The 19,267-nt window shown below is 42.5% G+C and overlaps 3 protein-coding genes across 5 annotated transcripts in view; 2 read left to right on the plus strand and 1 right to left on the minus strand.

The window, feature by feature from the left end:
* Nucleotides 1–1,284, plus strand: part of LOC119549978 (serum response factor homolog) — a 30,685-nt gene extending 29,401 nt beyond the window's left edge. Inside the window, exons 3-4 of the mRNA XM_037858377.1 lie at nucleotides 171–540; nucleotides 602–1,284. Of these exons, the coding sequence (XP_037714305.1) occupies nucleotides 171–540; nucleotides 602–771 (540 nt within the window). The 3' untranslated portion in view covers nucleotides 772–1,284. The remainder of the gene's footprint in view (nucleotides 1–170; nucleotides 541–601) is intronic.
* A 1,588-nt stretch (nucleotides 1,285–2,872) lies between these two features.
* Nucleotides 2,873–3,850, plus strand: LOC119550315. 2 transcript variants are annotated; one of them, XM_037858922.1, is made up of 3 exons: nucleotides 2,954–3,019; nucleotides 3,170–3,383; nucleotides 3,438–3,850. In XM_037858922.1, the coding sequence occupies exons 2-3, from the start codon at nucleotides 3,275–3,277 to the stop codon at nucleotides 3,728–3,730; spliced, it is 402 nt and encodes a 133-aa protein (XP_037714850.1). In that variant the 5' UTR covers nucleotides 2,954–3,019; nucleotides 3,170–3,274; the 3' UTR covers nucleotides 3,731–3,850. The 2 variants fall into 2 exon arrangements, with proteins under 2 accessions (XP_037714849.1, XP_037714850.1); XM_037858921.1 differs by having other exon boundaries at nucleotides 2,873–3,383.
* LOC119550314 (muscarinic acetylcholine receptor DM1) lies at nucleotides 3,739–11,851 on the minus strand. Of its 2 annotated transcripts, none has more exons than XM_037858919.1 (5): nucleotides 11,833–11,851; nucleotides 10,003–11,128; nucleotides 9,058–9,241; nucleotides 8,809–8,996; nucleotides 3,739–7,054 (listed from the first exon to the last, which is right to left on the minus strand). In XM_037858919.1, the coding sequence occupies exons 2-5, from the start codon at nucleotides 10,959–10,961 to the stop codon at nucleotides 5,926–5,928; spliced, it is 2,460 nt and encodes an 819-aa protein (XP_037714847.1). In that variant the 5' UTR covers nucleotides 10,962–11,128; nucleotides 11,833–11,851; the 3' UTR covers nucleotides 3,739–5,925. The 2 variants fall into 2 exon arrangements, with proteins under 2 accessions (XP_037714847.1, XP_037714848.1); XM_037858920.1 differs by having other exon boundaries at nucleotides 8,860–8,996; nucleotides 11,833–11,850.
* Between the last annotated feature and the right edge of the window lie 7,416 nt (nucleotides 11,852–19,267).

Genomic DNA, 19,267 nt, shown 5'->3' on the forward strand with positions numbered 1-19,267 from the left:
GTCGTCGCGTCTTTGCTCCCTGCACTTGGCTGGCATATAGAACAGCCGACCGGAGCAGTCCAGAGATCTCCCTCCCGATCCAATCCCAACTAAGCTTAGCCTTAAGATCAGCCCAGACCAGACTGTTTGTCTACAACGCTAATCGGGTGTCTTGGCTTGTTTCTTTCCAGGATGACCGATCGCCTACCTCGTCGGGCAACGAGTCGGATGATTCGTCGGATGTGGAGATGCCGGCGGAGGCTGCCGAGGTGGCAGCCAAGTCACAATCAGCCAGCAAAACAGAGCTATCAGCGCCTCCCGTTGCCGCACCATCATCATCATCTGCCTCATCTTCTGGCCCCAAAACCATGCCAGCATTGACCTATCAGACTGAGACTAACAACGGACCCTCGACGTCCACAGCCGCTGGAGGAGGAGGTGCAGGAGGAGCCCCGGCGGACAGCAAGTACGTCTACTCGGCTGCCTCGATTGCCAACATACCGCAGAAAATGCTGAGGCAACTCATACAGTCGGGACACTTGCAGCTGCACGCTGAAGAGGGTGGGTACCATGGAAATCCCTCCCTATGATCTGAAAACTAAATACATTTTCCCCCTTACAGATGGCAATCAGTATGTTACCATACCACTCAGCTCCACGGCGGCCAATCTAATCAAGAGCAACAAGCTAACAGCCTCTGGATCAGGAGCCTCGGGATCGGTGCCGGGAACTCCAGTCAAGAGCGATCCCAGTGCTGAGAAACCCTTGACCATCAAACAGGAATACGATTAGCCCCCAGCTACGCTACCCACTGCTTATCCAATACTGAGAACTGCGTTTAACCACACTTGCCCACATCATCTTAAAAAAAAGCATCAGCAGGAGATTACCATTACACACCCACTACTCTCTTAAAGTCTATCCAAAGTTTTCGCGTCGTCTGTAACGGATGACGATCGCCTGCTAAGTCTAAGTCATACTATATCTACTATATCGTATATATACTATTTTTTATACCTGTACAAGAAAAAGTGAGAAGAGATGAAAACCCTGATCTGGTACCCAAGATGCCAGCGGCATAACTACATACGTAAGTTTTAAAAGTTTTGCAAGTTATACAACCTAAAGGCATTAAACTGATATCGAGATGAACTATGATCGATGATTGTATGAGAAATGGATAATGGAAAGTAAGGATGATATGGATGTTCCTAAACCGCAGAGATCATGTTGCTTTGTTACTAGTTTATATTGTTTTATTATACAATACATAAATACATAATACTTTTTTTGCATAAAACCAAATCGTTGAGTGTGTTTCATTATAATGCAATGGGGCTTAGCCTTTTAATTTAAATCGGATTCACAGATTTGCTTCGAAACCAATAAATTTATGGTTCAATCAAGTGAAATGACACCAAAGCAGCAAATACCCACCCCAGCAATTATAGACAGCTACTTAACAGTATATATACTACACATAGTGTGTATCTATGAGAGTGCTTGGATTAAGCATACTCACAAAAAGAGCGGCGGACAAATGCCTTTTGGTATTTAGCCGCTTGATGGATGTGTCCGTGGTGGGTATTGTGCAATTGATTGATTGACGACATAATCTTAGTGACACTTAACCTAATTAAACGTCGCTCATTACTCGCTCATCGCACAGGTAGTCGTACTCGCCGTCTAGCACCTGTTACCACTTATGGCCCTCGATTGGGGCTAAGGAGGCCCTTGTCTTCCCATTGATCTCTTCTGGGCGGAGGAGCGAGGGACGAGTACTTCCGCTTCGGCGGAGGCACTTTGCATGCAGGAGACCCACAAAAGGCCACAAAAGGCGCAACGTGTGGCACATACTAATGGTTGCTACTTGCCAGCCGGAGTACAATGGTTATATTTTCATTTATTTCTTATTAAACTAATATCTTTTAAAGGAAATTTGATTCTTAACAATCAATGTGGTATCTTGTAAAATATATTATTTTTTAAGTAATATCTGAATAAGATTGGAATTTATTTAATTCACCCGAATACTTACTTAATAAATTTATTCATGTCTATATCATAAGTCAGACACATGTGAAATCACTTTTTAAACATTATTTTTCCACGTTCCTTGACTAGGTATAGAAGGATTGTACATAACCATAACGGGATGAGGCATAAAATAAATTGTGATTTTATGAATAAAATGTGTAACTAATCGGAAACCGAATTTAAAAATTGATTTCACATTTATTCCGACTTCCAATCGTAACTGAAACAACATCGATTTTAGGTTTACTTACGTACGATTTTAAAGTTACATTTTATTTAAAAAAATCGAACTGTTCTTAAAATATATATACAAGATTGAGTGTAAGTGAAAACAAAACAAATACCAAAAAATCTTTGAAGTACTTTTATCTTATATATTTTATTGTTTCCAGTGCATCAAAAAATATTATTTTGGAAAACAAAACCTTTAAAATGCAGCCACTGTGCGTTGGCCAAGTGTGGACGACATGGGCGGTGGATTGGCACGCGCCACGGTTTCCGTGGGTTTCGGTCTTCGTCTTCGACTTTGACTTGGTCTTCAGCCGGAAGCCGTTAGTTGTTTGGGCCATGTGGGCTTTTATGGCCAAGTGTCGACGGCGGAGACAGAAATCAAAGACTGTAGCTGCCCAAGCAGCCATCCCACTCGTTGGCCCGGTCAAAGTTGAGTGGGTCACTAAACTCGGAGTCGGATATCGACGGTGTTTGCGAATGAAACCGCAATTAGCGTTTATTATGGCCAGCGGAGTTGATTGACATTTTGTGGGCTAGTTGGGGAGGCGCTTTGTCTGTGTTTGTCCTGGCTAGCCGCTTCATTATTAACCGCACCCACGCAAAGCTCATGTGAATATTGATCCTGGTGCGCTGTCCTGGCCATACCGACGATTATTAATAATGGTCACGCGCGCGGAAAACTTTGCATTGCAATTTCTCCAGTAGTCAGTTGCCATCGCATTGTCCCGACAAACGGCTGTGTGTCCTGAAGGGCTGCCGGATACCTACCTTGGTAAATCCCAGAAAAATCAATACTAATGAGCCATTAAACGTGGCCCCAGCTGCAGTTGGCCGTAGTCTAATGAGCTGAACGGCGGCGGAAATTGAATGTTGGCTCAAACCAAGCGGCTGCAGCAGGAAATCACATCAGTCTCGTTTTCAGCCATCTTCCCGCCGAACGGAAACGGTAGAGGTAAAGGTAACGGTAAAGGTAGTACTGAAACGGAAGTCTTAGGCGTAATGCCTTGCGCCTGAATGGTTGCGTAGCATGGGCTGCTCCGGTTCCAAGTCCTCCGCCACCGAAGAAGACACCAAATCACCAAAGCCCACTTCAGCCAAGTCCAATAAAACTAAAATGGCCGGCCACAAGGAGTACCGTGAGTTGGGACTTTAAGCCATTTAATGGGATTTCTAATAACCCCCTGTTCCAGCTGCCTCAGAGGCCTTTACCATCCCCTTGGAGAGCGATGATAATACTGAGTTGCCGCTAAATGAAACTTTGCGACAGCCGCCGAAGAGGATTCAGCAAATGATGCAGGAGGCAGCCAGTTCGGAGCCACCCACTTTGGAGGAACTGGAGGACAAGCAGCTAAAGGCCGAGCAAAGACGTCTGGAGCTGATGCAGCAGAAACTGGAGATCATTCAGAAGAACACCCAAATGCTGATGAGGAGTCATGAGGATATCCCAGCCGCGGGCGAGGAAAAAACCCCCGAAAAGGACTAAATAAATACTTATTTTTCATTCACATTTTTTATTGTTAGCTTTAAATTATATATGTATTACTATATATCGTAGTATATTTCCAAACAATTAGATTGTATGCAATTAAATCTGCTCTCTTCACCAAAATGCTGTCCATCTGTTCTTGCTCTGTAATCTGTAACCGGTAATCAGTAATCCTATATGTCAAACCTTTTCGCTGGTAGTCAAAAACGTGATCTATTTGTAATCGAGTGTCCGGCACGGGCCGAGATTATATATGTATGTACGTCTAAAGGCTATATGTAGGTATTTTGGATTGGTTTGCTCGACTTGCGATTGGATTTAGTCGGATATATATTGTTTGCAGTTTGCAGGTTGCAGTACTATATGCTTCATTAGGATGTGTGTGCGTGGTTGTAAATCATGTCTTTTGGGTTTGTTGGTTGGTTGTTGTTCATTACTTCATATTAAAGGTCGTATTCATATATATGTACTTGTATATATCGTATTGTTTAGGTATAAATATGCGTATTGTGTCACAGACACTACAAATGTCGCTTTGATTTCGGCTTGATTCGCACTCGCATCCGCGTCTAGGCCCCCCATTATCATTTCCATTCGACTTGGATGAAGGGGGGCCAACAATTTGTTAATTTTTCAATTAGTTTTACCTACACACTCATTAAAAATGTTCTCTCCCCAATCGCATCGAATATATATCGTAGTACCTGGATGTCTTTTGCTTATACTGTATGTATTTTACTCTCTCATATGCTTTAAATATGCTTGCGGTTTATGTACTATTAATAAGTTACTTGAATTGGTGCACTTCGAAGAAGCATTTGGTTTAATAGCTATGAGTTGTGGTACGATTCGAGGATGTTGTCCAAAGAGATGGTCCGCCAGTCGAAGGGTTGGCCACTTTCAGCACAACCTAGTGTAAGGGTTATTTAAATACTATTCCGTCTAGTGATCCTGATCCCTGATCCCTGATCCTTGATCCCCGATCCCCGCCCCATGTCCTTGATCCTCCCTCAACTGGGCCATCTCTTCGACAGACGCCCCAAACATATTGCTTGCGTTACTGATTTTACTCTTGGTTTTACATAGATCATGCCAATCCGCTCATCATCAGTTACAAAAGGTTTGTTCTTAGTTGTTGAACCATGGTGGGTTGCGTTCTTAATACATACAAATAATCGTAATTTTATACATACATATTCAGATATATTAGCAGGTATGTGTCTACAAATTGATTTGCACGGTTTGGTTTGGTTTTTACTTTTTTTAGTTTTACTTTTTGGTTTCTACGCACATGTACAAAAAAAAACTGATTCAAACTATCGAAAACGAGCAGTACAATCACAATATTCCCCCTACGATTAAATACATGTCATATCCTATCATATCATGTCCCCCCAACCTACACAACGAAAATCGGAACGAGAACATAACGTTTCCATTGGTTGGCCAAGATGCAACCGCCATTCGTTGAACTACTTTGAACTTGTATTAAAGCTTTTTGGGTTTCTGCCTCTCTGCCTTTCGCCGAACAACTTAAGCTAACTCATTTGCCGTGTGTATAATAATAAATATATATCCTTATATATGTGTATGTGTATGAATTGCAAATCGTAATCCATTATATTTGTATTAAATTCTTCTTGCATCGAGCATGTGCCTACCTAACAGTACGTAAACGCCTAACAAAATGGATTCTCTCGCTTTTCGGGATCATGATCATCGGTGATAACTCTTTGCTCTTTAGCCAGGTGCGTAAAGGGTTGCCTTGGAAATTAAATTAATAAATGAGATCTTTGGCATACTTGGAAGCAGTTGGTTGGCCTTGATTGTGACAACTTAAAACTTTTACGCATTCAGAGAAGGAAAGGTGATCTGAGATCAAGAACAAAGTGATCTTAAAAGAAGAAGAACCTTTTTAAACTATCTAAGAATGGATTGATGTCCCCTCTCAGTTCTGGCAAATAAATATATGGCAACCCTCGCGGAATGGTAATGCGTGTATATAGTCGGGGGCTAGACATCAAAAAATCAGTACTGCTTGTCAATGGGTAATCGCTAAGCCTAGTTTTGGTTTTACTGCCTCCCAAAAATTGTAGCACACAACACTTATTGCAACTGCTAGTAGTTAACACCGGTTATCCCTCTAACTTTCTCACTGGGCAGATGGGTAACTATGATTAAGTGTGAATTATCTAGTTGTAGACGCCGCGCACCATGCCCTCGCGATTCCGGGTGTGCCACTTGCAGGTGAGGATCCGGACGTAGGTCCTCCGGAAGGTGGCGTTGCACAGGGCATAGCACATGGGGTTGATCGTCGAGTTGATGTAGCAGAGGGCGTAAAAGAAGTCCCACAGCTCCGTGGGTATGCAGTCGGAGCAGGTGGTCAGTGGCTTGATGAGCACCAGGATGTTGTACGGCGTCCACGTGATGATGAAGCTCAGCAGGATGGCCGAGAGCGTCTTGGCCGCCTTCGACTCCTGCCGCTTTTCCTGCGATTTCTTCTTCTTCTTGGCCGCATTGCGGGCGTTCATTAGGGCATGGGCCCCGCCCACTCCGCCGGCGCCCACCGCCCCCTTGCCCAGCTGCTTGGGTATGACCTTGGCGTTGAGTAGCCTGGCATCGTGCTGGGCATGGGACATCCTCCTGCCGAGTGGCAGGCTGAACTCGGAGTCTCGCGAGGGCAAAGGTCGCCGGGTGGCGGCAGCGGCGGCGGCGGAGGCGACTGGCAGGGCAGCTGCCGACGTCGTCGTGGGCCCATCCTCGTGTATCATCTTGATGGAGGGTGCACAGTCGCCTTGCAGGCTCAAGGTTGTCGAGGCAGCTCCTCCACAGCCTCCTCCTCCTCCTCCTCCTCCACCACCTGCACTGCCAGCTCCTCCTCCGTTGGCCGCATTGCTGGATGCTCCATCGGATGGCAGGCGGATGAGTATCGTGTACACCGAATCCTGGCTCACCGACCGTGAGTTAATGCGATTGATCACGGGCAGCGTGCGTGAGTCGCGGTGCGATGCATTTCCGGCTGCCCCACTTCCGTTTCCGCCAGCGCCGCCATTTCCATTTGCCGTGCCATTGCCATTGTGATTGCTGCTGTTGTTGTTGTTGTTGATGGCGCCATTGCCATTGCTGCTGGAATTCGCATTCGCAATCGGATTGCCATTGCCCGTAACCGCACTCATTTCCTGCAGCTGCGAAATGGAGGCGAGCGGTGGGCGTGGCAGCGGCGTGGGCGAGACATCCGACAGCAGAATGCTGGGCGGACGGACGCCGCTCACACTGCCGCCCATCGAGTAGTTGTCCCGCATCACGTTCATCGAGGTGCATCTGCGGTTCGGAAAAAGAAGGGCGAAACAGAGGGGATATCGTTTGGTATTTTGGTTTCGTATCGGAAGCACGCATTAGAGTGGACCACTCCAACGACACTGACAGGCAACAGGCAACAACAACAACCCGGGATGCAACTGCTCGTCTAAATGTGGCGCACTCAGAGACACTGGACACAGAATACATCATGCATGTGTAGAGTGCTTTCGGAATGGAAACAAGTGACCGGAAATCGCAACTTAAATCGATTACCCAGCCGAATGCCAGAGGCACACATAAATTGAAACAAGACCAGTGGTTAGATTTATGTGTGTATATACATTGTATATCTTTAAAATGCCTTGTTGGCATTCGTTTAAATAAAGTGTGGGATTTTCACATATTTTGTCGGCTGGCCTAAATGGCGACACATTCCAGATTCATCTAAATAGCTCATTTTCGCTAATTCATTTTGATGCCAGTCACAGATTGCATATGGAATTGCATTTTGGCTAATGTATTCAACTGTTTATTTTTGCTAATTATTCCCCACTGATCTATGCAAATCAATTTGCATGCAATTTTGTGGACTTTCGGAGTTGAATAAATAACTAGCTGTGGCTAATGGAATTGAATTCTCAGCTGTTCAAATTAAAGTTCTAGAACATATAATATTCATAATTAATATATTAAGTATAGGTACAAATAGTTGTGTTCAAATGGACACAATAATAAAGTTGGCTATTCTAAAAGCACTTCTCTTTCCTTAAAAAAAGAGTACATAAAACGCAACTGCTTAAAAAAATTTTGTTCTGTTCCCTTATAAATCATCACCTAAATCATAGCATGTGTGAAATCTTCAGTAAAATAGAAAATCTTTTCATAAATCTACTGGTATGAAGGACTTAAAAATTTTCGGAGTGTTTTAGAGTAGTTACTTTTTAAGGCAAATGAGTTGAAGTTTCAAAGAAAACCTAGTAACACAACTAATTTGTTAATCTCTAGAGCTTTGCTTGATTTTAAAGTCGATATTCCAAGACTTGGTATACATTTCTATGTAAATGTGTACAAATCTATACAGGTTCCCCTATCAAATCTTCAATGTTTTCCCCAGCAGTCTATCAACAAGAATCGTTGCATTTGAAATTCAAATATTGCTCATTGCCCGCAGGGGAGATTCGCAAACTACACCGAAACTATCACTTGGCCAAATCCAATTTCATGAATTAATTACAGCCATCGGAATCAACAAACTGGGTGGCACAATGGCCAGCTCCAGCTACGGCTCCTCTGAAGCTCTGGACTGTAAGCCTCAATTAGTTCTGTTTCCGTTTCCATCCCGATGTGTGCAGTGGTGCAAAGCCTTCCATCTACGTGGATTATTTTAGTGCTGGATGCTACGACTTTGATGGATTTGCGTGTGGATGTGGAGGGGACTGTTGAAAGGGAAGGGAAGGTGATGGGAATGGGAATGGGACTGGTGCATCGTGGTGGCCAGTGAAGGATTGCGAGAGCTCTCTCATCCTGCTGGACACTTTTCACCACTGCCACTTTACGTTTGTGTGCTCAGGCATTGGACGGAAAAACGAAGATACGTATGCATTTCTATATATTTGGGTGCTGGTTGTTTGTTTGCTTCTTGGAAAAGTGCTCTGGGTGCAATTGATGCGAATCATACATGGAAAACTTTGGGGTGAGAGACAGAGTTTTGGTGCGGTGTCGGCTTACTCGAAATATAGACGATTAAAGTTCAGAATTTTGATTGTTTTTACTACCTGGAGACGGAGCTTTGTAAAGGAGTTTCAATTGTTACTGGTGTTGCATACCCTAAATCAGAAGGCTCCTCCTGCTCGTAGGCGAAATCGTCGGAGTCCTCGCGACCGGAGTGCCACCACGCGATGCACCACTCCTTGACGCTGCCGAAGCAGGTGTACGATTTTTTGATTGTGTTCGTGCTTTTGATCTGTGGATGGGATTGCAGATTAGTACCCGGAAAAGGGGGAAATTCGATTAGTGGATCCTACGCTTGACTTGCGCGAGTGCATCCCATGGTAGCCGGAGTCGATGACCATGTTGGTCATGTAGACACTCTCCGCATCCGCTGAACTCTCGGAGCGCGGTCGTCGCCAGGTGTCGTGATCGTTGCCACCCATTTGGGTGAAGGCCAGCAGGTTGCCGGGCGCGTGGTTAACCACCGTGTTCTCGTCACTACAAAATAGTCGAAAAAAATATTGTATATTCGTTTCACAGGATATATTACTAGATATATTATTGTAAGCCAAACAAAAGCTTTTTCATTTAAGGAATCGAATTGAATTTTAATGTTTTTAAAGTACTTTTAGCGTAATACATATGTATAAAATAATAAGGGGTAACACAGAAATCACTATTTAAATTCACTTTTAAATGTAATTTTGGGTGTCTAAAAGTAGGCAACAATATATTTTAAATTTACAATATACGGTACAGTATACAGTACATTAAGAAAGGCGACATTCCTTAAGTCACTACTTACTTTTAGACACCTATTTCAAAACCCTAGGTATTTGTGATTAACTGAAACTAAGGTCCAATTAAATTTATATTAAAAAGTTTATTAAAAAAGAGGACCTAAATTCTACCATTTTTACGTTAATAACATTTAAAACCTTTTTAATTTTAATCTTATTTCAGAAGTAGTGATTCATAGCACGTTTCTTTTGCAAAATTGTTGAAACTTGATTCAAAGACATAATGTAATCACTTATCTTTTAGCTTTACTAACTAGAAATAGGTAATAGTATTATAATAGACATAAATTTCAGAAATATTTTTCCCATTTCTATAATAACTAAGTTTGAAAATCCATATTTGGGATGTTACTAAGATTTTCGACGAATACAGTCACAGCCTATATAGTTTTTGGAGTGTTTACCTATAGGTTGGCTTTCAACCGTCTACTTAATTCAATATCGATTTCTGTGACTCACCTGCTGTTCGATCGCTTGCTGGAATCCTTCTTGCCCGCCTGCAGGTTGGGCAGGTCCTTCTGCCGCTTTTTCGTCTCGCGCCAGATGCGCCAGTAGAGGAAGCACATGATGGTGACCGGGAAGTAGAAGGCGGCCAGTGCCGTGCCGAAGGTGATGTACTGGTTGGTCTCGATGAACTGGATGTAGCACTCGTCCTTGGGCACGGTCCGCTTGCCCTCGATGTAGGGCCAGCTGTAGATCCACGGTGGCCAGAGGAGCAGGCTAATGCCCCAGGCGGCGCCGATCATCACAGCCGCCCGATTGGTGGTCCTCTTGGCGCGATATGTCAGCGGTCTCGTGACACTGAAGTACCGATCGAAACTGATGATCAGCAGGTTCAGAACTGAGGCGTTCGAGGCCAGGTAGTCCAGTGCCAGCCAGGTGTCGCAAACGATGGGACCCAGGGGCCAGTAGCCCAGGATTGTGGTCACCGCAAACAGCGGCATTGATATCGCCCCGATGGCAAAATCCGCGATGGCCAGCGAGAACAGGAAGTAGTTGCTGATCGTCTGCAGCTGTTTGTCGATCTTGAAGGATATCATCACCATGACATTGCCCGCCACCGTCACCGTGCTCAGAATCGCCGCCACGAAGCCCATGACCACCATGGAGGCCAGTGAGTAGCGGGGTCCCTTCGTCTCGAAGCCCATGGTGCCGTTCGTCTGATTGCCATAAATGCCGGAGTAGGGATCGTACAGTCCGCTGGCCGCCGTCGATGTGAGATTCTCGAGCAGGGCCGTCAGGAGGGTGGTGCCCCCCGGATATCCCGGCCCATATCCAGCAGGACTGCTCGTCGTCGTCGTGGTGCTGGTCGTGGTGGTCGTGGTGGTCGTTGTGCTCGTGGTTACGGTTTTAAACAGCGGCTCCAGTATGCTAGGCGGTCCGTGGGCGGCCAATGCCAGACTCATCACGGGCTCCATGGCGGATACGTGATTTTATCTGCTCTGCAGCTGCAAGGATTACGATTCGCTGTATCTCTCGCTCGCTCTATATCTCTCTTGCTCTCTGCTCGTCCTTTAGTTGGCCCCCATCCACTGCTTGTCCTTTTGGCTGCACCCACGCAAGGCGTTGGCCATTTTCCCAGACCCTGCAAGCGATAAAAGGCGGGGTGTTAGATGGGGATTACAGAACGGTCCGACCGGAAAACACCCTAAAATAATTACTCAGATGGTTCTACATGGTTCTTCCCTTTGGATACGTTAGGATGGAAGTGTTATCAACTACAAACTTATATAACCTGACCCTTTTTATGATTACAGAACATTTTACGTAAGGTAGTTGGCAAAAAGAATTTCCGCTTGCATTATTAAGGACACCTGTGTTCGGCTTAAGAAACATTTTGCGTTGTAAACTAGGATGAGAGCATTGTAAGCTTCAGAACTTATAGGGTCCCCTCCTTCTTTTGGCTTATAACATTTTTTACATAATATAATATATGCATTTCTTTTGGTAAGTTTTGAAAGTGAATTGAATCTGTACTTCAACTTTTATTATCCTTTAAGGACACTTTACTTTTGCAACTAACATTTTTAACCGAGTTTTTAGCACATATATCAAACTCAAGTATCAAGAGTGCCAACTTTTCCATTACTGCCTTATAGTTAACCTTTCAAAGGTCTCGTAACTCGGCGAATTTACAGCGCTTTGAACGACTGCAATAAACTTCAAATAGATGCTAAAGGATAAGCCGTAAAGTGGCGCCGTAGAAAATTATTAAATTAACTAAATAGATGTGGAAATGTCAGACTATCTGGCTGAACCACGGGAAAAACTTGCGGTGGAAATAATTACCCAGATGAAGATTCCCAGCGAGGCATCCGGATGCAGCGATAATTACGATAAGCCAACTTGGGCGGTTAAGCACCGAAAAAGGCTTGAGTTTAGCGGTTATGGTCGTCTGGAGACCTTCGAGCCTGGGGCTGGGAAATGCATATAGAAGACTCCCCCAGCGGATAAGAGCCATGAAAAAACAGAATGGCGAGATTTATGAGAAACTGTCCACAGCACTGGCCTTTGATATATCTCGACTTGGCAAGGAATCGTGGGAAAGGAAGCGAAATAATATATTTACAATGCCAGGGGCCGACTTGCTTTGTCCTTTCTGCAAAATGACATTTTCTGTGTGATTTGTTTTAATGGAAATGAAAACTGTAAATGTAAATGTGAATGAAAATGAAACCGGCTTGAATGCGTTTCCTTGGCAGGCCTCAGCCAGCAGCCACCCATTTCCAGGCGTTTCAGCCATTTCAGCCACACCCACAACATTTGTTGTTCGTTTATTACTGTTGCCAACAATGGCAGTGGCAAAAACGACAAAAATAACAACAGGCCATGCAACAGTCGGGGAGAGAACTTGGCTCGAACAAGGAGCATCGAGCTGCGAGCTGCGAGCCCCGACACTTTGGCACGGAAATGTTCCAGGCGGCTTCCTCTGACACTTTTCAAAACTATTGATGTTGTCATTGGCCATATGCCTATACATATCTGGGTATCTGGGTATCTGCAAATGCGGAATCGAGGGGGACTGTTCATTTGGCAGCCATTGTGCGCGGCGACTTTGATTTGGAAAGTTTTGCACCAGCTCGCAAATGAAAAGCCACGTTACGCATACGCCATGGCTGCCACCTGATTGATAGGCCATGATACGTGGTGAAATGAACGGGCCACAATGAGATGTCCGTGATTGATTCGCATTCAATGGAAGCGAAGTTATTGTGTGCTAAGCCTTTGTCGTTGGTCAGGGTGCTTTCTTCTCTATGAAATGCGGCCACAAAAGGGTCAAAATGCAGAAAACTAATTTACGTATACGTAATATTTAGCAGGGAAGCCTTTTTAATATTTGCTTCAGGCCCGTAATTAATGGTATTCAAAGCCAGAGGAGGAAATGAACATGAAAAGGCAAAAGTCAGTACACATAAACCACTTAATCCTATTCAATTTCTGCTTCTTATTTTACGACTGCTCTCTAGCCTTAATTGCATGCTATTAAATGGGTGCTCAGAAAAGTAAATAGCATGGACTGCATTTACGTACATTTCAAACTAAACCGTATATATCTCCACTTAATTGCTTAGCAGTTGATTGATTGGCCTGTTTTTAAAAGAAGCCCCTAAATTTAAAGAAAACTTATTGAAAAATGTGGTTGCAACAAAAACATTGCCTATTCTTATAGTTAAATCCAAGGAAACTAGTTTATTGTTTTGTAAGTATTCCTATTGATTTACCTGGGGCTCAATATTATTTACCCAGGTGCTTAAAAGTATGCAACAACATATTTTAAGTTTGAAAGTTTGATGTATTTATTACAAAAGATGACATTAACCATAGCTTTGCATACTTGTAAACTTTTTAAAAGTGTTTTAGTGATTCACTTAAACACTAGATTTTATTGAGTTGCTGAAAAACGATTTTAATTAGTCTTAGGCCAGAGATTATGTGCATTTAATATAAGAGGCACAAAAGGACATTAAAAGCTAAAGTCACTCACTGTCACCGTGTACATTGAAGTATATATATACTCGTACATCCCAATCACATTTAATTCCATTATTAGTTGCTCTAAGCCTGCAATTAAATGGATTCTCAGTAAAGCAAACAACCTGAACTGCATATACATACGTACATTTTCCAACTAAAGCGATTAAAATTTGATTGACTAGACTAGCCCCCGATTTACAAGAAAGCAACTTGAGTAGGATAATTATATAGGTTGCCAGCAAAAATAACATTGCCAACTTTTAGGTCGCATGACTAAATGCGAACAAATGTCCTGTTTAATGCTAATTGCCTCAATTAATAAACCAATTGAAATATCACATTTACATACTCGAAATCATAACTGAATTGTGCGCAATGATGGTTCAATTGACCTCTTGTCGAACGCAATCAATACAAATGTATAATTTCCATGGGCACTGCTTTGCTCTTGTTTTAGGCTATTTATGGCTATAACTCCAATGGTTGCCCAATTAAATGCAGCGTTAACCAATAAATCAATCAAAATCCGTCTGTTTATCTCATTGAAAACACGCACACACGTATAAATCAATTGCAAAACAAGCTAACTGGTGAGTTGGAGATGGGCAAAACCAATGGGGCGCCATAAATTGAGCCGACGTATCGCATTGACAACAATAACCTCAGCAACAAATGGAGAGGGCAAAACATTTCCAATAAATGAAAAAAACAAATCGCCGGAGTCGAGTGTGAGTCGATACTACTGGGTTATCCTCATAGAGAGGGTTCGGTTTGTGTTTCACTTTTCGAGACCAGAGTAGTTGCATCGTTATTTCTCGGCTACGTGATTTTGACTTGGCCACGTCAGCTTAAGGACTTCTGGGGTGTAACTACACCGATAAAAAAACTATAATAAGTAATACTTGTTCTGATAATATTCCTATTCCTATTCTATTTAGTAAGTTCTAAATTACGATGAACATCATGGTAAAAATACTATAATACGATCTTCGAATATGTTTTTTTTCATGGTAATATGAGTCGCCATTTTGTTTTTACTTCCAAATTCGTTTATAGACTTTTTTCAAAATCGAAAAATTCCATTTTCAATATTAATTTAACATTATTCAATGGTAAAACTAAAATGTTTATGTACCATAACATAAATAAAACCTTCGATTATCAAATTAGTAAATTTTCTTTATCAGTGTATGTAGTTATTGGTAATCAGCTCCCCGATTTCGTTTCCCTTCTGCTAGCTGTCCGATTTATGTTACATTCAAATTTATCAGGCGACCGCTCCTTTGGCAAGTAATCGAATTGAGCTTCTTGTTGCCGTGCCTCGCTTTTTGGCTGCCATAAAAAAAGGATTTATGGATTTATTATCAAATGCGTCGGGCGCAAAAACACAAGTAACCATATACGATACACACACATCCTCATGCGTGAGCAACCTGCGACCCGCGAGGATTTGTTTTGCCATTTATTAGGCTATTTTTATGACACCGCCACGAGCTGCTGGAACGATGAAGTAAACACAGTGAGCAACCGCTAATCGAATCACATTTCACTTTTCAGTTCCCATAGTTCAAAATGTTTGGCCACAACCAACTTACAATTAGATGCAGGTTTTGCCAATTGTAAATCTCCCTCTTATCTTGGGCAAATAAATAATAATGCCTGTCAATTAGTTGCACAGGGGATGATTGTAAATTTTCCTTATATCGGGGGCCTACAGCCGATCAGGTGATACAGTTCTTATATGTAAGCTCTTGGCAACCGCTGATTTAATGAAAAGTGAAATATTGATTAATCACTTTCATTTGCTAATTGGGCTCTATCCCGCGCAATTGGCAGTATGTGTTAAATGGCAGCTTGTATTTTTAAAAGGCATTTTATTGATTGTAAGGTTTTTAAAACTTTTTAGTGATTAAACATTTAGAACACGTTAAAAGTTGAACTTTTGTGTACGTGAATTTAATTTGTATGCATCAATAGCCTATTTGGAAATCTAATGAATTGAAATGAACTTTTCACTGCATACTTTTAAGCCCCTTGATAAACGATACACATTTTAAAATTCATGAAATCAAAGAACATCTTTATAAATGGGCTTTACAAAAACTATTAAGAGGATATCTTAAAAATTTTCCCATTTAGTGATCAATAATTTTTAAAATTTTAAAGGTATAACTTTTGCTTGTGTAATTTTAATTTGTATGCTCAATAGATTATTTTAAGATCCGAAGAATTTTAATGAATTTTTTCACTGCATACTTTTAAGCACCTTGATAAACGATACACATTTTAAAATTCACTAAACCAAAAAAAATCTTTAAAATCTTTATTTTTAATATGCTTAACAGTATATCTTAAATATTTTCCCATTTAGTGATTAATGATGCTCAATGATGCTCAACATATTATTTTTGAATCTGAGAAATTGCAATGGATTCTTTCACTGCATACTTTTGAGCACCTTGATAAACAATACAATTTTCAAAGTTCACGAAACCAAAGGGACTTTTTCTTTATAAATGTGCTTTATTCATAGGTTTAACAGCCTATCCCAAAATGTGTCTTATTTAGCCAAATTTCACTGCCTGCGAAAGTGTGTATTTTTGATCAGCTCATCAACAGTCGGCTTTATTTTGCATTGGTTATTCTCGTTCTCGTTCTGGTTCGCTACTTTTTATGCGGGCTCTGTCAACGCGCACACACACTGGCTCACGCCTATTTACACACACCCACTCGCCCACCCACATACGCACACACGCACACACTCTCTTTGAGAAAGGCAAAAGGAACGGAAAGAAAGAAAGGCCAGGCCAACTAGCTTGCATACTTTCGAGCGCCCTGTCTTTCACTTGGGCTCATTTCTCCTTTCTTTTCTGCTGGCTTATGTTAATTTTTGCGCGAGTTTAATTGCTTGCCACATGGCTGCTGATGCCAAGCGGATGCCGTTAGCTGTTAGCTGTTAGCTGCTTTCTGTTGCCTGTTTTCTGTGCTCTGTTCTCTGTTGCCTGCTTTTCAGCTTTTCCTCGGACCCGAGATGCGAGCTGCTTTGCTGCCTGGCTTGTTTGCGGAAATTAAATTGCTGGACTGGCTTTCACCTTATGCTCCGGCTGTCCGCTAAGCATATTGCTATGCGAAATGTGCCCACACCGGGAGAAATTAGCTGAATCAGCCCTTTAACTCCTTTGGAATAATATGCCACATTTTAAAATATCTGTTGATTGCTTGACTCATTTCACAATTTCTATTATATTCCTTAATATCTATGTATGTACATATCAACATGTTATAAACGAATGATCATTCATAATAATGATATCATATACAATTATCTATTTGTACAATATCATTACAGACCTAGAAAGAAAACTTGTATTTTGTCAATCCTTTAATTAATAGTTTGGTACAAAACAAATTATGATATTGTACTATAACCTGTTTTAAAGTCCTTTTGGGATTGCTTTTGCTATAATAAGGATTTATTTGTTTTTTGCTAAACTTAATCTGCTGTTTCAAGTGTTTGTTTCCACTATAATTCCTTAAAAAAGCACATTAGTAAAGTACTTTATAATATTTAAAAGGATGATATATGTTTCGTTGGAAAGGACATGTAAAAGCTGTGTTTCCCATGAAAAGTAACTACTTTCTGTGAGTTTTTAGGACCTTTTTCGCCGTGCACACTTTGGGAGAGGTTGTGCGAACTGGAGGGCCGTAGGTCGAGGGGGTGGCGGTGCGGGCGGTGGGGTCGGAGGGGGGGCCCGAGCCGCGCCCCACCGACCTACTCGCACAAAGTTTAATCAAAACGAGAGCACTGGAAACGGAGAAAGCAGCGCTGCCGACGTCGACGGCGCCGCCAACGCACACACACACATACACACTGGGAAGCTCTCCCTTACTTACTTGCGCTCTCTCCCTCTCCCTTTTTCGCTTTCACTGCTCTCTCCTGGCGCTATCTCCTGCCCTCTTGCTCTAACCTATTGCTTATTTGTAAATGTTCCGTTGTAACGGTGACATCGCTGTGGTTGTTGTTGCTGTTGTTGCCGATGCTGCTGTTAGTGCCTTTGTTTTTGTTTTTGGGTTTAGTGATGCTGCCGGCGTCGCTGCTTTGGTGTTGGTGCTGCCGTTGGTGTTGCTGTTGCTTTTGTTGCCTTTGCTGTTTCTGTTTCTGTTGATTTTGGCCATTTGCCGCTCCCAAAAGTATGCTTTGTAATTTTTTGTATTGTGCGCGCACATCTTCTTCTTCGGCTTTCTGCTTTCTAGTATCGTATCCTGCCGCTCCCTGCTGCCCCGCCCCTGCTCCTCCTGCTCCTTCTCCTTTTTGGGATCCACTGCCTGCTCAATTCATTTCGCCTTTCGCCAATTTTATTATACACAATGCGAACTGCGACGCCGACGTCGCTGCCTCCGTTTTTACTTGCGTGCCAAAAGTTTCCACATTTAACATTGTTGTAAATCGGGTTTATTATTTTATTTTATCTTTCTCTCTTTTTTTTTTTTTTGTTTGCTATATAGACACAACACAACTCTTAATTATTTTCGCTGTAATTTATGTATTTAATTATTGCTTGTTGTAGAAAAATTCCCTTGAAATCGTTGGCAGCTTTTTTGCACGCGCTTTGTTTTCCACTCGATTATTAGCTATGATTTTCAGCGGAATTTAGAGAGAGGCTGTAGCGCACGTTGCTAAATCTCATCCGGGACTGAAGCTGAAAATTTTAGCCAAGGTATATAACGGTACGGAGCCGAGAGGAGAAAGAGCGAAAGCCGAGCAGCAGCAGCCGCAGCAGCAGCAGCCGAGCGGGAGAGAGAAGAGCAAAGTTAGAGAGCCACGGAGAGAGAGAGAGAGAGCGCGAATTCTTTATGCTGGAATTTGTGTTTGTTGGCGAGCATCCTTTCACCAACACCCTCGCACAAAGGACATACGGAAAATGGAATGCCAGTGTGTGTGTGCAGCCGAAAATGTGCTGGCAGCGGAACTTAATGGATGAATATGAATGAAAACGCCGCAACAGTCCAACTGAAAGGGGGAGGGGGAGGGGGGGAGGGGCTAAGGACACCCAGTGGGTGGCTTGGGGGAATTCCAGGTGGCGAAGACAAGTCCGCACGAGGCCCACGGGCATTGCTCGAGTGCCATCTTTTGTAGCAGCAACATCTACAACTGCCACATCTGCAACAGCAACAGCAACAGCAGCAACATCAAGTGTGGCAACAGCAAAGCCAACAACAACAGTGGCATCCTTTCAATGGGACTCCTGGCGAATGAGCGTAAGTGTGGCGCGTTAGTGTGAGTGCCGCTGCGAGGGTGTTCGTGTTAAGTGGAAACGCTGGAAAAGCGCATTCTCACATTTCAATTAAATAATACCAGCGGCGTTCGGTCACAATTGCCAGTTCAATGGGCATTCCGGGCCGGCACTACATTTGTAAGGAAAATAACCACTTGAGCCAGCTTTGAGTCAATTTTAACTGCAGGGTTCTTTATTCAGAGAAGAGCGAGATAAGTACAATCGAGGTGTTGAATGGTTGGGAAAACGTGATAAAATATAAATTTAATTTTTAAATTCAGCTTTTGAATTAAAGTGAGTTATCATTGGAAAAGGTAAATTTGGGCCTTACAGCGTTTATCACTGCTTTTGGTGGATTATGCAAGACACAAAATAGCAATTTATGATTTATGATTTCAAAAATATAATAGCTTGTTATTCTCACCTTTAATTAAATTATTAAAATACCCTCCTGATGTTTCCTAAAATTATTT

Source organism: Drosophila subpulchrella, chromosome 2R (genome assembly GCF_014743375.2).
Source record: "Drosophila subpulchrella strain 33 F10 #4 breed RU33 chromosome 2R, RU_Dsub_v1.1 Primary Assembly, whole genome shotgun sequence".
NCBI lineage: Eukaryota > Metazoa > Arthropoda > Insecta > Diptera > Drosophilidae > Drosophila > Drosophila subpulchrella.